Source organism: Vitis riparia, chromosome 17, assembly GCF_004353265.1.
Source record: "Vitis riparia cultivar Riparia Gloire de Montpellier isolate 1030 chromosome 17, EGFV_Vit.rip_1.0, whole genome shotgun sequence".
Taxonomy (NCBI): Eukaryota; Viridiplantae; Streptophyta; class Magnoliopsida; order Vitales; family Vitaceae; genus Vitis; species Vitis riparia.
In genome coordinates, this window is record NC_048447.1 from 977,036 (window position 1) to 995,293 (window position 18,258).

An 18,258-nucleotide genomic window follows, 5' to 3' on the forward strand; every position below is an offset into this window, starting at 1 on the left:
TTCTTTTTAATGGTTCATATATTCCTTTGGGGACCCTTGAGAAGAAATTAGAAGTTATTCCCCGCCCTAAAATGGACATTGGAACCCAAGGTACATTCTAAAGACAATTTGATACATCATTTATAAAGTTTGGTACATATTTCGTAAAATTTGGTACATATTTCATAAAATTTGGCACATCCTTAAAACAATTTTGCACATCCAACCCATGAGCTACCATGACCTCTATATTATTACCTGTGGTTCGTTTATTTCTCTAGGAAGTAATTAGAGGTCGTTCTCTACTCCGAAACGAATTTTGGAACCCTAGGTACATCGTTAAGAAATTTTGGTACATACAATCCTCGGGCTATCGAGACCCCTATCTATCTTTCCATGATCCATATTATCCTTTGAGGACCCTTAGGTAGTGATTGAAGGTCATTCCTCACATTGGAATGAACTTTCGCACTCTTGGTACATCCTTTACAAAATTTGGTACATCCTTAAAAATATTTGGTACATACTTGAGCTATTGAAACCTTTATCTTATTACCCATGGTCCGTTTATTCCTTTAGGGATCTTTGAGAAGTGATTGGAGATCGTTCCCTACTCCGAAATAGACTTTGGAACCCTAGGTACATCATTGAGAAAATTTGATACATCCAATTCTTGAGCTAACGGGACACTTATCTTCATTTTCATAGTCAATTTCTTCCTTTGGAGACCTTCAGGAAGTTATTGACGGTCGTTCCCCACCTCATAATGGACTTTGGCAACATTGGTACATCATTTACAAAATTTTGTACATCCTTCACAAAATTTGGTAGATTATGAAGGATGTACCAAATTTTGTGAAGGATGTACCAAGTTTTGTGAAGGATGTACCAAGGGTTCCAAAGTGCATTCCGAGGTAGGGATCGACCCCCAATCACTTCCTCATGAGTTCCAAAATGAAATCATGTACCATTCATGTTCAAATGGGGGACCCGGAAACAATAGGATCGGATGTACCAAATTTAATGAAGGATGTACCAAATTTTGTGAATGATGTACCAAGTGTTCCAAAGTGTTTTCCAAGATGAGGATCGGCCCCCAATCACTTCCTTATGGGTTCCAAAATGAAATCATTGACCATCTATGTTCAAATGGGGGTCCTAGAAACAATAGGATCGGATGTACCAATCTCAACATGGATGGTCCATGATTTCATTTTGGAACCCATAAGGAAGTGATTGGGGGTCGATCCCCACCTCAGAACGCACTTTGGAACCATTGGTACATCCTTCACAAAATTTGTTACATCCTTCATTAAATTTGGTACATCCAATCATATTGCTTCCGGGACCCCCATTTGAACATGGATGGTCCATGATTTCGTTTTGGGACTCATAAGCAAGTAATTAGGGCCCGATGCCCACCTCGGAACGCACTTTGGAACCCTTGGTACATCCTTCACAAAATTTGGTACATCCTTCATTAAATTTGGCACATCCGATCTTATTGTTTCCGAGACCCCCATCTAAACATGGATGATCCATGATTTCATTTTAGAACCCATAAGAAAGTGATTAGGGGTCGATCCCCACCTCGGAACACACTTTGAAACGCTTGGTACATCCTTCACAAAATTTGGTACATCCTTCATTAAATTTGATACATTTGATCCTATTGTTTCTGGGTCCCCCATCTAAACATGGATGGTCCATAATTTCATTTTGGAACCCATAAGGAAGTGATTGGGGGCCGATCCCCACCTCAGAACGCACTTTGGAACCCTTGGTACATCTTTCACAAAATTTGGTACATCCTTCATTAAATTTGGTACATTCAATCCTATTGCTTCCAGGTCCTCCATCTGAATATGAATGGTTCATGATTTCATTTTGGAACCCATAAGGAAGTAATTGGGGGTCGATCCCCACCTCGAAACGCACTTTGAAACGTTTGGTACATCTTTCACAAAATTTGGTACATCCTTCACAAAATTTGGTACATCCTTCATTAAATTTGGTACATTCGATCCTATTGTTTTCGGGTCCCCCATCTGAACATGGATGGTATATAATTTCATTTTGGAGCCCATAAAAAAGTGATTGGGGGTCGATCCCAACCTCGGAATGCACTTTGGAACCCTTGGTACATCCTTCACAAAATTTGGTACATCCTTCGTATATCCTTCACAAAATTTGATACATCCTTCATTAAATTTGGTATATCCAATCATATTGTTTCCGAGTCCCCCATTTGAACATGGATCGTACATAATTTCATTTTAAAGCCCATAAGGAAGTGATTGGGGGTCGATCCCCACCTCGGAATGCACTTTGAAACCCTTGGTACATCCTTCACAAAATTTGGTACATCCTTCATAATATACCAAATTTTGTGATAGATGTACCAAATTTTGTAAAGGATATACTAATGTTGCCAAAGTCCATTATAAGGTGGGGAATGACCTTCAATAACTTCCCGAGGGTCTCCAAAGGAAGAAATGGACTATGGGAATGGACTATGGAAATGGAGATAAGTATCCCGTTAGCTCAAGGGTTGGATGTGTCAAATTTTCTCAATGATGTACCTAAGGTTCCAAAGTCGATTTCGGAGTAGGGAACGATCTCCAACCATTTCCCAAAGATCCCTAAAGGAATAAACGGACCATGGGTAATAAGATAGAGGTTTCAATAGCTTAAGTATATACCAAATATTTTTAAGGATATACTAAATTTTGTAAATGATGTACTCAGAGTGCCAAAGTTCGTTCTGGTGTGGGGAATGACCTTCAATCACTACTTAAGGGTCCTCAAAGGATAATATGGACCATGGGAAAATAGATATGGGTCTCAATAGCCCGAGGATTGGATGTACCAAAATTTTTTAACGATGTACCAAATTTCCTTAAGGATATACCTAGGGTTCCAAAGTTTGTTTCGGAATAGAGAACGACCTTTAATTACTTCCTAAAGATCTCTAAAGAAACAAACGAACCACGAGTAATAATATAAAGGTCCTGGTAGTTCATGGATTAGATGTACAAAATTGTTTTAAGGATGTGCTAAATTTTATGAAATATGTACCAAATTTTGTAAATGATGTATGCAATTGTCTTTAGGATGTACCTTGGGTTCCAATGTCCATTTTAAGGTGGGGAATAACTTTTAATTCCTTCTCAAGGGTCCTCAAAAGAATATATGAACCATAAAAATGAAAATAGGGGTCATAGTTTCTCTAAGAATGGATATACCTAGGATCCCAAAGTTCTTTTTAGGGTGGGCAAAGACCTCCAATTACTTATCGAGGGTCCCAAAGAAATATATACACCATGATAAGTATAATAGTGTTTTTGGTTCTCCTAAGCATTAATTTACCTTTTTTTTTTTTAAAGGATGTACCTATTTTATATGAAATTAATATAAAAGGTTAAATACAATTTTTTTATGAAAAATATATTTTCTTTTATATTTTATTTTAATTAAAAATTAAAGATTTTAACCAAAAAAAGTTAGATCCACAATCAATTTAAAATCATAAGAAAAATGATAAAAGCATCATCACTTATTGTGATTTTGATATGATAAATTTAAAATAAAAATTAAAAGAAAAATAATGTCAATAATAAAATAGTATTACAATGATATTTTTACTTTTACATGTGATAGAATTTACAAAATAAGTAAATCTTTTGTTTAATATTAATATAAAAAATCTTATATCATAAACTTCTAAATAATAAAATGGAATTTTTAAATTTAAACCTTAATTTATAAAATTTATTATTATAATTAAGATTTAAAATCATTATTATTTGTGGGATAATATTTCCATTTTTGTCCATTATATATTTTGTTTTTATTTAATTTGTTATATTGATTATTTATTATATATTATCATTTTAAGTTTAATATGTCAAAAAAATAATTAAAATCAATAAATATAGACAAATTAGAGAGTAAAAATAAATTTAAATTAAAGAAGTTTTATGAGAAAATGCACGAGCATATTAAAAAGAATATAAAGGAAAAAAAAATAATAAAAACTATAATAGGTGACAATGGATTATGGTGGCAGAAGAGGGAAAAAAAAGTGGAAACGTGGGAAGTAGTAAGGGAGATATATTGATATGAGAAAAATAATAAAAACAAATGACACACGTACTTGTTAACAGGTGGTATTAAATTGGTATTTACTTTGTCTTTTACTTTTGAGGGTAATTGTGGAACAAATTTGAAAACACTATTGGAATGCATGAATAGACAATATTTTTTCCTATTTTACACCAAAATTAAAAAGGAAAAAGTAAAGTTCCAAAATCTCATATTTTTTGTAGTTGGTGTATGGTTAGATGATTTTCCCATAAGTTTATGTTCATTTCGATTATTTTGTTTTTGGAAGCTATTTAGATATTGAACTTTTAAATTTTTTTATGATAGTTTGAATTTGAGATTTGAAGATTATGAAAATTTTTGTTAGCACTTGAATTGTTTGAGTTTACAATCTATTTGGATAATAGATTTTGGTTGATGGATGCTTAATTTTAAAGTTAAGTTTTGAAAATTTTAAAATTTTGTTCCGCTACTCTGAACAAGTATTTGATAATTGGTAACTTTCAATTACAAGATAATTGTTTGGATCAGGTTACAATTTAAGCATTCGTATTTGAGGTGCGAAATGATCGTCACATCCTTGAAGTGGGTCTTGGAGCGTGACAACTTAAATGGGTTTTAAGTAAAACTTAATACTTATTATTTAATTATTTTTTTATTAACTTAAAATTCATTACTTATTTTTTACTTTAAGTATTAGGATCATTTGGTAAAATTTATTCTAAATCATAAAATTGATACATTTATCTTTATTCATTTTAATTAATATTTATTTTTATTAATTCTGACTTAATACTTATTTTCATTAATTTTAAGTAATAATAATTACTTAAAAAATATCTATATTAAAAGTACATAATATAACCATAATATATTTATTATGAAAAATGAATCATGTTGTAGAATCATAATTTTAAACCATCTTCTCATTAATTTGGACAAATAAGGCAAAAAGGATTTAATATTAAATATAAATTAACCATTTTGATTTAATATTTCAAATTTTATCAAACATATTTAATTTATTTAATGATTTAAATTAAATTATTAAGTTATTAAGTGATATTAAGTCATAAAATTGATTTACCAAACACTTTTAAAGTCTATATTACATGTTTGTGCCTAACACAAAAATGTGACTAAACATACTGCTGTTCGAGTCTTGGAAATGAAAAAAATATAAATGAAAGAAAATGGAAAAGAAAGACAAGACAAAAAAAAAAGTTAATATTACTATATATTACATTTAGATATTTCTTCAAACTAATTTACCTTTTTTTCCTTATTTATATAGAATTAAATAATTTAAATTAAAAAGACAAATTTTGAACTAATTTTAATTATATATTTTTTTTCATATTTTTAATAAAAAAACTAAACATGAAAGATTCATTTTCTTTAATATTTATTTTTCCTTTCTCTAGTATACTCCTAGAGCTAAAGATAGCATAACAAGAAAAATAATGAAAAATTGTTTAAAAAAAAAATTCATAAAAATTTTGACAAAATGCATTCATCAATAACTTAATTTATTTTTCACAACAGAAAATTTTCCTTTTCTCTACACTTTCTTGTTCTCAAGCTTCCCAGAGACCAGACTTTTCCTTAATTATTTCAGATTCAACTAATGTTTAAAATGATAAAATATGAATGAATAATTATACCACATTAGCATGCTAATATAATACAATGGAGGCATCTGATACTCATCTAAGATCGTATACTTTGAATACTAAGATATTTCTCATATGTACATATATAGATAATGCATCCAATAAAAACAATATTAATTAATATTAAAATTTTTATAGTTTCTATTACTTGTTCACAAGCATTGCTCTCTAGGCCTAGGGGGCCAATAACATTAAGATAATAATAATATAGACATTTTTGAAACAAAATTTGATCATTTTGAAGCTAAAAACTTGATTCAGTTCTTGGGTTGGTTTCTTTCAGTTTAGTTCAATAATTAAATCAGTTCTAATTTAACCAAAATCAACCAACTTGAATCAACGGTTAGAACCAACCCAAAACCCAACCAAATGGAATGGATTAGAGCATGAATCTTCTTCTAAAGAAAACCCAGGAGATTAACTCTGGTACAAAAGATGAAGGTAATGCTAAGAGCTCAGAAAAATAAAAAAGCAGCACAGGAGCCCTAGTTTCTGGTACAACACATACAATGTGGTATGCATTAGTAATCAAAACTAGATGAATTCTATCTTTACCTTCCAACTCATTTGGCCCGATGTTCAATTCAGAGAAACAACCACCCACCAAGAAATTAGGAGACATACAAGCAGTAACAAGACCTGAATGAAACCAGGAACCCATTGTGAGATTGTGTGTGTGTATGTATGAGGGGGAGAGAAGGCGTAAAGCCAAATGCATTAAGGTCTTACCATTGGAGAATAGAGGTCAACACTGGAGGGTTGTGGTTCCATCTTCTTCAAGATCATCCTCTGCAATGATACTCAGTACAAATGCCAGCCTCCTTAGTATCGTCTTTGGTTCTGGTTTTGGCGGAGCTCTGATCTGGGTTTCGCAACTTCCACAAATATCACCCTGCCATCCAAAAACTGAAACAACATGTACATTCAGTACAAATGCATATGGTCCATGCTTGTTCAGTATCACTTAACAGGATAACTCATCATCTTAACAGTCTACACACTTTATCTGGATGAGACATACCGGGAACTTGACACAGGAGTCAACATATCTTTCTCAAAACTTTATCTAAACTTCATGTTTTATAAGTAAATTTTTTACTTCTACCCGACCAATTTCAATATTTGATCAATATCTCTAGTGATATCTCCAGATTTTCAGAAACTTAGCATGATCGTCAATGTCTATATTTCATTACTTGTTGGGATGGGAATGTGTGAGATACCAATAACAACATAAGCAATCTGGTTAAGTGAAGGCAATGAGTCAACTTCAGGAGCAATCCCTGGTACATTGTCAAATCTATAAGAATGGTGCCACCCTTACCAAGCTTGCTTGACTTCATATTCTATTTGAACTTCCTGTAGATGCAGTACCATATATAAACAGGAAAAAAATTATCAGCTTCCCATCCTTATATTTAAAATGCTGCGAATGACTTCCCCAACTTTAGACAACCCAATCCTTGAAAAGGCTCTACTAAACCTCTTGAACCATTCTTTGTGAACTCTTATGGTCTGTTTGGAAACTACTCTTGAAAACAGTTTTCTGTTCTTTAGAATAGAAATCACTTTTCTAACATAAAAAACAGGTTTGGGAAATTTTTTTTACTGAAAATAAGTTATTTTTTAGAACAATTGTGAGGGGTTTTCAAGTGTTTCTTGTAAAGTATCCTAAGAAACAATTGAAAATATGAAAAACACTTCAGAAACTTTTCCATTATACATTAGTCCATTGTACCTTTACGGATAATAAGCTGAAAAAAAACTGTTTTTTCTTATTTAAAGTCCCAAAATGAATTTTGTTCTTGAAGACAATTGAGAACTACTTTCAAAATTGTTTTCAAAAGCAATTTTTTGAAGACTCTGGCCAAACAGGCCCTTAATCCCCACTGTTTCTTCAAGCAACACACTTTACTTTCACTTCTTGTTGAGTCATCAATAATTTTCCTAAAAGCTCTACTTTCACTTCATGTTAAGCTTAAACTGTCCTATATGCATTAGGAGCAAACAAATCACAGAACTGGAACCAGGGGACTCTAATTAACTAGAGCTCTAATACCATGTTGAATTACCAATTTTCTTAAAAGTTTAAGATATTGGAATTTGGGTTCGCAATATATATTATCCTCTTAACACTTCCTCAAGCTTTGAATCTTGTAGGTGTCATGTGTCTGATATACACTTCTTTTTCGAGATCACCATGCGAAAAAGGAAACCTTACATCTAATTAAGAGAGAGGCCAATAAAAAATTAGCAGTCAAAAACAACAAATCTCTAACCTAAAATTTGCAGATCTCTAGATGTGTGTATTATGAGAGAAAATTGAGGAGACCAAGGATCATCTCTTCCTATATTGCTAACACCAGGGTGTCCGAACATACGCCAGAGACTCTTTGATCGAATGGACATGAGTTGGATGACTTCAGTCCAAATTTCTGTAGAAGATCACCCATTCTTGGAAGGATAGCAATAGATGGCTTTTGCTTTGTTTGTGGTTATTTGGGTTATCTAGATGGAGCATCTGTTGGTTGTTCATTTATTTTGGTTGCAGGTTGTTCTGCTCTTGCCCAGTTCTTGCTTTTTAGTAAAAGTTAGCTTGTCTTTCTTTTTTCCTCTTTATGCAATTCCCTTTGTTGAATATAATGTATTTATAGTGTATAACCTTTCCTTGTTAATATAGGACACATGTATGGTAGTTAGGACTCCTAGCCTTGTATATATATATATTTCTCAATTGTAAGTAGATTATTACATTAATGAGAATTAAGGTCTTTCTTCTTTCTCTCTCTCTCAACATGGTATCAGAGCCAAGAAAGAAAACCTAATTCTTTCCTGTTTCTCGTGTCATCAACTCCGAGAAACCTTCTGGTGACCGTGTTTCATTCCAGTCACCTTCCCCATCTCCCAATACTTTCCGGTCAGTCGGATCGTCGACAGAAACCACTCACCGTCGGCGAACTTTCCGGCAACGTATTTTTCTGACACCGACCATACCAGAAGGAGCGCCTAGAGGAGATCTCCAACTTTTGTGAAGGCACTGGCACCAAAAGAGCATCCACGCACCGGCCACGCGCAATTTTCCGGCCGGCGGCTGCATCTCGCGCGCCGGCGCGTGAGGCCTTTTCCGGCGACGCGCCTCCTCCTCCAGCTTCGCCTGACACCGACCAGCCTCCCTACCTCCCTGGTTCTCCCATCCGAGCCCTGCACTTACCTCTTTTAGGGATTTTGTCTCCGTCGGCCCTCCAAACAATCTTTCTGGCGAAGCTCCGACTACTTTTTCTCCACTCCAATCCCTGCACGTGCCTTGGGAAGTGTTCTTCTACCTTTCTGGTGGTACCACGCAGCGATCTGAGGCCGTCTCCCTTTTTCGGTGGTGCCACGCCGCAATCTGAAGCCGTATTAGGGCTCTCTTCGATCCAAACATACTTCATTCTCCAGATAAGTAGATATGACTACTAAAAATTCCATTTTTTCCGCTGTTATATCTGGATCTCCTATGATTACTTCGGAGAAATTGGTTGGCAGTGACAATTATCTTTCCTGGTCTGCCTCTGTTGAACTTTGGTTTATGGGTCAAGGATATGAGGATCACTCGATTACACAGGAGGCAGATATCCCTGAGGTTGACCGCGTACAGTGGAGGAAGATAGATGCACAGTTATGTAGTGTATTATGGCAATCGGTTGATCCCAAGATTCTTCTTCATCTTCGGGCCTACAAAACTTGTTTTAAATTTTGGACTCAGGCCAAAGGATTATATATGAATGATATCCAGCGTCTTTATAAGGTGGCTTCTGCTATTGTCCATATCAGCCAACAGGACTTGGATCTATCTACTTATATTGGCCAGATTGCCTCTCTTAAGGAGGAGTTCTTGACTGTGATGCCTCTTACTCCTGATGTTGGGGCTCAACAAACACAGCTTGACAAGTTCTTCATGGTTCTTACTCTTATTGGCCTCCGCCCGGATCTTGAACCTATCCGCAATCAGATTCTTGGTAGTTCATCAGTTCCGTCCTTGGATGATGTGTTTGCTCGCCTCCTCCGTATCTCCTCCACTCAGACTTTGCCATTTGATAGCACTTCAGATTCTTCTGTGTTAGTTTCTCAAACTAGCTCTCGAGGAGGCCGCAGTGGTACCCGAGGTAGAGGTCAACGTCCTCATTGCACCTATTGCAATAAACTTGGCCACACTCGCGATCGTTGCTATCAGTTACATGGACGACCTCCTCGCACTGCCCATGTGGCCCAGTCCTCTGATTCTCCGCTGCCTCAGCCTCCGAGCTCTTCCGCATCTCAGGCTTCTGTTGCCTCTGTTGCCCAGCCTGGTAATGCCTCTGCCTACCTTACCCACACATCTTCTTTTGGACCCTGGATTCTAGATTTTGGAGCTTCTGATCACTTATCTGGTAATAAGGATCTTTTCTCCTCTATTACTACTACCTCTGCTTTACCTACTGTTACCTTAGCTAATGGTTTTCAAACTGTGGCTAAAGGTATTGGTTTGGCCCTTCCTCTGCCTTCTCTACCTCTCACTTCTGTCCTTTATACTCCTGAATGTCCTTCTAATCTTATTTCCATCAGCAAAATCACTCGTACTCTTAATTGCTCTATTACCTTTTCTGATAAATTTGTGACCTTGCAGGACTGGAGTACGGGGAAGACGATTGGCATAAGACGTGAGTCTCAAGGCCTCTATCACCTCACCTCGGATTCATCTCCTGCAGTTTGCATTTCCACTGATGCTCCTCTCCTCATTCACAATCGTCTGGGCCACCCTAGTTTCTCCAAGTTCCAGAAGATGGTCCCTCGTTTTTCCACTTTATCGTCGCTTCCGTGTGAGTCATGTTAGCTTGGGAAACATACTCGTGTCTCGTTCCCAAAGCGTTTGAATAATCGGGCAAAGTCTCCTTTTGAGCTTGTCCACACTGATGTTTGGGGTCCTTGTCGGACTGCGTCTACTTTAGGATTTCAGTATTTTGTCACTTTCATTGATGACTATTCTCGATGTACTTGGTTATTTTTAATGAAAAATCGAGCTGAGTTATTCTCTATTTTCCAGAAATTTTATGCTGAAAACCAAACCCAGTTCAATATTTCTATTCATGTGTTACGCAGTGACAATGCCAGGGAATATTTTTCAGCCCCATTTACTTCGTTTATGTCTCATCATGGGATTCTTCATCAGTCTTCTTGTGCTCATACTCCTCAACAAAATGAGGTAGCTGAACGCAAGAATCGACATCTTGTTGAGACAGCTCGTACTCTCCTCCTCCATAGTAATGTTCCTTTTCGTTTTTGGGGGGACGCTGTTCTTACCGCTTGTTATTTGATTAATCGTATGCCCTCCTCTGTCTTACATGATCAGATTCCTCACTCCCTTCTCTTATCTGACCAACCACTTTATTTCCTTCCTCCTCGTGTCTTTGGTTGTACTTGCTTTGTTCATATTCTCACTCCTGGACAGGACAAGCTTTCCGCCAAAGCCATGAAGTGTCTCTTCTTGGGATACTCCAGACTTTAGAAGGGTTATCGTTGTTATTCCCTTGAGACTCATCGATACTTTATCTCCGCTGATGTCACCTTCTTTGAGGACTCACCATTCTTTTCCACCACTTCTGAGTCTCTTCCTGTTTCTGAAGTCTTGCCTATTCCCATTGTCTCCCCACCTAATGCTATGCCTCCTCAACCACTTCAGGTTTATCATCGTCGCCCTCGTGTCGTTGCTCCTCTCCCTTTTGCTGAGGCACCTGCTGACTCACTTCCTATCCCTTCGGCTTCACCTGCCCCGGCTCTGCCTTCTCCTAATGACTTACCCATTGCTGTTCAGAAAGGTACTCGCTCTACTCGTAATCCTCATCCTATTTACAATTTTTTGAGTTATCATCGATTATCTTCACCCTATTCTGCTTTTGTTTCTGCTATATCCTCTGTTTCTCTTCCAAAGAGCACCTATGAAGCTCTTTCCCATCCAGGCTGGCGACAGGCAATGGTGGATGAAATGGCTGCTCTGCACTCTAATGGCACTTGGGATCTTGTTGTTTTCCCCTCTGGTAAATCTACCGTTGGCTGTCGTTGGGTCTACGCAGTTAAGGTTGGTCCTGATGGTCAGGTTGATCGCCTTAAGGCCCGCTTAGTTGCTAAAGGCTATACTCAGGTTTATGGTTCTGATTATGGTGACACATTCTCTCTTGTTGCCAAGATTGCTTCTGTCCGTCTGCTTCTCTCCATGGTTGCCATGTGTTCTTGGCCTCTTTATCAATTGGATATTAAAAATGTCTTCCTTCATGGTGATCTTGCCGAGGAAGTTTATATGGAGCAACCTCCTGGTTTTGTTGCTCAGGGGGAGTCTGGTTTAGTATGCAGGTTACGCCGTTCTCTATATGGCTTGAAACAATCTCCTCGAGCATGGTTTGGCCGTTTTAGTTCTGTTGTTCAAGAGTTTGGCATGCTTCGCAGTACAGCAGACCATTCAGTTTTCTATCATCATAACTCTTTGGGGCAGTGTATTTATCTGGTTGTTTATGTGGACGACATCGTCATTACAGGCAGTGATCAGGATGGTATTCAGAAACTAAAGCAACACCTTTTTACCCACTTTCAGACCAAAGACTTGGGGAAACTCAAGTATTTCTTGGGAATTGAGATAGCTCAATCCAGTTCTGTTGTGGTCCTTTCCCAAAGGAAGTATGCTTTAGACATCCTGGAAGAAACCGGTATGTTAGACTGTAAACCGGTAGACACACCTATGGATTCGAATGTCAAACTTGTACCAAGACAAGGGGAGCCTTTAGGAGACCCCGGGAGATATCGACAGCTCGTAGGTAAATTGAACTATCTCACCATTACTCATCCAGACATTTCTTTTCCTGTGAGTGTTGTTAGTCAATTCCTACAGTCACCATGTGATAGCCATTGAGATGTCGTAATCCGCATTCTTCGATATATCAAAAGTACACTAGGCCAAGGTGTGTTGTACGAGAACAGAGGTCATACTCAGGTTGTTGGTTACACAGATGCAGATTGGGCTGGCTCACCCACAGATAGACGTTCCACTTCAGGGTACTGTGTTTTTATTGGAGGTAATCTAATATCTTGGAAGAGTAAGAAACAAGATATAGTGGCCAGATCTAGCGCTGAAGCCGAGTATCAAGCTATGGCTTTGGCAACATGTGAACTCATATGGTTGAGACATCTTCTTCGAGAGTTGAGATTTGGAAAGGATGAACAGATGAAACTCATATGTGATAACCAGGCCGCATCACATATTGCATCCAATCCAGTCTTTCATGAAAGGACCAAACATATTGAAGTTGACTGTCATTTCATTAGAGAGAAGATCGCATCAGGATGTGTTGCTACAAGTTTTGTTAATTTAAATGATCAACTAGCTGACATCTTCACTAAATCTCTCAGAGGTCCTAGGATTAAATATATTTGTAACAAGTTTGGTGCATATGACGTATATGCTCCAGCTTGAGGGGGAGTGTTGAATATAATGTATTTATAGTGTATAACCTTTCCTTGTTAATATAGGACACATGTATGGTAGTTAGGACTCCTAGCCTTGTATATATATATATTTCTCAATTGTAAGTAGATTATTACATTAATGAGAATTAAGGTCTTTCTTCTTTCTCTCTCTCTCAACACCCTTTTTGCTAACTATGTTTGTTAACATGTTTTAAAAAAGGGATTTGATGCAATGTAGATGCCACTTTATTGATCTTATATCAAAAGGCCTACAGCTATGGACATTTAAAGACTTTAGTGCACTCAGCATACCACAGAACCTTTCTAAGATAATAAACAATTCCATTGCCTTTGGGATGAAACAAGTGTTCCTGTGCATTGTTTTCTATGCTCATAGTATATTTATCTATTTTGCTTGAAATTGGATTCTGTATTTGTCCTAGTGTGGCATATATTGAATCAGTGGAATATATTGAAATAGGATTTTTTTTACTCATACATGCATGCAATAAAAAGTAGCAACTATCTCAATCACATGGTGGGACCGTGGGAGTCTTAAGAATCCTTTTGGGAGGAACTATCAAGATTTAAAAATTGAGACAATGCATACATAAGGGTTGCTCCATGCTACTTGCTTCAGAGAGAAACATTAGGAGGTGGGATAATCCTTTTTTGATTTATTTCATCTATCCCATGACATGTTCTTAAAAATTGTGGTCATTCTCAGTTAAGTGAATTCGTCATATTTTCTGGAACATCCTCCCACCTAGATTTTAATGGAAAACCCAATCCCCTCAAAGGTGGCCTTTTCCATATGGATGCATGTCAGACAAGACTCTGGGAGCAGATAACTTGATTTCTAGAAAGTGAAAATTTTCAAACCAATGTAGGCTTACAGTCATCTTCATCCCCATTTTTCCTTCTCTTCTATCGTCTAGGCAAGATCATCTCCTGAGTTTGTGGTGTGAAGGATAATGCTAAGGTCATTATCAGAATTAATGAATAGATGGGTTTTTATAACTTGGGAAATAAAAGGTAATATTAAATTGGAAGTTGTCATATTTCCTATTTCCTGTTTTATGGTTCATCGGGAAGGAGGGAAACAAAAGGAATTTTCAGAGTGAGGAGCTGTCCTTGGTTGACATTGTGGCTCAAATCAAGATTTGGTTTTTGATGTTCTGACATGTCTCACTTTAGAGAGGCCCAGTCCATTGTTGTCTATAGAACAGTCTCTTTTGCTGGTATAGAGCTAAACAGCAGTAGCTGCTAAGTGTTATTGTTCTTTGGCTTTATGGAGAAATAGAGTCTAGGCATTTGTTCTATCACATATTGCTTTACCTTCATTTATGGCATATACTCATGGATAGGGAATTATTTGTATTTCAAGAACAGAATAAATAAACAAATAAATAAAGGTATATATGGTGCCCATTTAAGAAAAGCTCTTCCCTAAGATTTCATCCTTCTCCACTTTCTCTACATTACAAGACTAATTAAACCTTATCCATCTATTGTCTATCAAACTTAGGTAACACTGAAATAAGGAACCTTACCTAATTTCCACTAGTTTCATATATGCAACTTTGCAAATTCCTAGAATTTGGTGGTACCGGCTTCCTCATTGTACAAGCATAGGACTTAGTAAAGTAGAACCGGGGGTCATGCTGCTTGCTCAACTAGCTGATTTTACACCACCGTAAACACCCTTATTAGCGACAGTAGGTAGGATGGGCCTGTTAATTGGCTCCAGGTTGTTGATCTAGTTGTTTGTAGTTTTCTTTGATCAAATTGGTACATTCATAAATAATATATATATCCATTCAGATGTATACCCAGTTCACCAAGTTCTACCATTGCAGGGTTCAATTCTACTCTTGAGAAAAAATGGAAACAAAATAAATAAATAAATAAATAAAAATAAAATAAAAGGAGAGAGAGTTTGATCCTGGCTCAGAAAAAAGATTACTCAGTTTCTAAACCTTACCCTCCATGCCTAATTTACAAATTTAGGGAAGAGTGACCACTTCACGCAAAAATGCCAGGGTACAGTATCCATCTCACCCACCCAAGATCCCACTAGGGAGGGACCATCATTTGGACATGATCATGTTATGCATAAGTTTTTTCATGATAGAAGTACCAATAACATACCTTTCCATGCATTCCCTCAATGGCTTTCTCAGATTCCTCTTCAGTGGAATAACGAAGGAAAGCAAAGCCTCTTGGTCTATTTGCTATTTTATCCATCACAAGATTAACTATAAACAAATAAAAAATCTTTTCAGAAACTAGGAAAATAAAAGTTTCTGAGAATATAGTAGCAATTACCAATATATAGCTAAACAAGATAAAGATACCAAACTATATTGAGCAAATCAAGGGAACAAAGCAAGCAATAAGTTTAGATTCAGTGCTCTCACCCTCTACAAGTTGGCCAAAGGTTTCAAAAGCATTTCTCAAGCTCTCTTCAGTGGTGCGGAATGACAGCCCTGCATGCAATAGAATATTCATCATTGCTTCATTACACACTTAGAGAAACAAATGAAAAAGGCAGAAGCCAACTGCAGGAAGGTATGCTGCACATATATTGACAGATCTCTCACCAAAAGGCTTCAGAATTACACAAGCAATCAAGTGGGTACCTTAAATCTGATGAAAGATGTGGAAAGAAACCACTGAATATCTAACACAGATAAATTTGCACAATTGTTTTTTCCAATTTAATATTCACTCGCTCCTATATATCCAATTTGCATTTGAAAACCTTTTAACAGATTCTAAGTATATATATGAAGGTAACTTTCTCTTCTCTCTCACACATGAGGCACAAATTTACACTAGCATCAACATTGCAACAATGGCCTAAATGACAACCATGGCATCATTGAAATTAACCTACAAGAACCATGTTGTCTGCAGGAGCATATCCTTTGACCAAGAATGATAACCTTGATCAAATGGCAGAACCAAAGGCAGCTAACTTACAGCTTGTGGCAAAATGGAAATAATATATCTAGCATATAATGCTCGGAGAAATGAAACCTGGTCGATGAAAAGCTCATGAATCTAGCATATTTGGAATTGTCTTCTTCTTTCCAAGGAAAAGGAGCTAAGCCTTGTGCTTGACACAGAAACTGCTCATAGCCTCAAAGCTCACCACAAAAATGCCCAGAGACGATTACTATCCACCCTTCTCCATTTACCAATCATATGCATTTCATAAAAGCCTCTTCATCCTCATTTTATCAAGCTTCCTCATATAGTGAAACTAAGCCAAGAACATATTGAAGTTTGAGACTATGCAAAACCATGCATTTGCATGGATTTGCTTACTCAAATCTTGAAGATAGATTCCACTAGTGGAATGATGATATTTGCATGTTAATCTCAGTAAGGATAACCCATTAAGACACCTTCTAGTCAGGAACATCTTGAAAAGGATTTTAAAGATATAGATTAAGTCCATTATTTTAATATAAAGAGTTAATGTATTTTATATAGAATTTACTGTTACTTTCTATTTTTAAAAATAGAAATCATCAACTGTATCTAGATTTTTTTTTTGATAGATTATCTAGATGAACCCTAAGTTATTTGTATCCTTCCTTTTGACCCTTTTCATATCAGAAAAGAATTAATTCTGCAAGTTGAAGAGTTGCTCTTTCTTTCATCATTTTTATTACTCAATAAATCAAAAGAAAAAGAATAAAAGAACACGTTTGGTGGGAAGATGAAAACTGCCTTCTGCTTCCAAAAACAGAAAAATAAAACCCACACAGAAAACATGCTTGGTCAATGGTAAAGCAACTACAAAAACTACTTTTGCAAATGTTTTCTACAACTGATCCATTAAAATTTTTTTTTTTCAGGCAATTTTTAGTTTGGGAAGCCTGTTTGGTTGTCACTGCCAAACAAGCCCAAAATATTTCAACAAATATGAAATTTATTTTATTAGAACCCAAAAAAAAAGAAAAAAAAAACCTGGCATTTATACTTCTAAACAAAATCCACATTACAATATGAATAGCCAAGAAAATAAACAAAAATTCAGGGAAATTAAAAAAAAAAAAAAAATTGAACAAAGAGTGAAAGCCGAGCACCAAAATATTCCAACAAATATGAAATTGAAGGGATTAAAACCCAAAAAAGGGACTGAAACAAGACTTCCAAACAAAACCCACATCAAAATATAATTAACCCAGAAAACAAAACAAAAATTCATGCATATTATTAGGAAATTTAAAAACAAAACAAGAAGAGTGGGAGCTGAGCACCAAAATAATCCAGGAGACATGCGATCGATTTGATTAAAGACCAGAACACTTCTAAACAAAACTCGCATCACAATTTGATAAACCAGAAGATTAAACACACATACACACAAACACAAAAATTGATGCATATGATTTAGAAAATTCAAAAAAAAAAAGGACAAATAGAGTGAGAACTGACCACTGACATAGAGCCTGGTTTTTGGAATGGAAGGTTGGTTTGGAGAAGAAGGCAGGCAGGCCACCGCAAAAAGGTCATTTCCATTTCTGGGTCGGTTGAATGGCCCCCAAGAAGACGAAGAAGGTGCAGAGCAGGTACGAAGATGAGGCGGATGATGAAGACTTATTGGATAAAGGATTTTTCGTTTGTATGTTTGAGTTGAAAATGGCGATGAGGAAATTGGGAGGCCAATTATGAGTGCTGCTGCTTCCATTCTCCTCTTTCCTCTAATCCCCAAATATATTCACTGATTTAGAAGCACTACTCCTTCCCACTTCCCACTTCCCATCCCTCTCCTTTTATCTTTTCCTTTTAATTTAGATAATATTTATCATTTTTCCCAAAATAAAAGGAAAACTTAAATTATATTCACAGTGTTTCTTTATTAAATATGAAAAATAATTCAAAAAATGGTAATAATTTGAATCTTTATTAGAATTAGTTTATTCAATAAAAAATAATTTAAATAATATTATGAAAAATGAAAACTAAGGGTTAAAATTTAATTTTCATTATTTAATATTATTTTCCTAATTTT

General features: G+C 36.0%; 1 protein-coding gene across 1 annotated transcript; it reads right to left on the reverse strand.

Annotated features, from left to right (window-relative positions):
- Positions 1 to 6,087: 6,087 nt before the first annotated feature.
- LOC117904235 (organelle RRM domain-containing protein 6, chloroplastic) lies at positions 6,088 to 17,992 on the reverse strand. Its single transcript, XM_034816750.1, has 5 exons — positions 17,682 to 17,992; positions 15,650 to 15,718; positions 15,381 to 15,487; positions 6,486 to 6,662; positions 6,088 to 6,395 (listed from the first exon to the last, which is right to left on the reverse strand). Exons 1-4 carry the CDS (start codon positions 17,932 to 17,934, stop codon positions 6,579 to 6,581), a joined length of 513 nt encoding a protein of 170 aa, XP_034672641.1. The 5' UTR covers positions 17,935 to 17,992; the 3' UTR covers positions 6,088 to 6,395; positions 6,486 to 6,578.
- Positions 17,993 to 18,258: the final 266 nt, after the last annotated feature.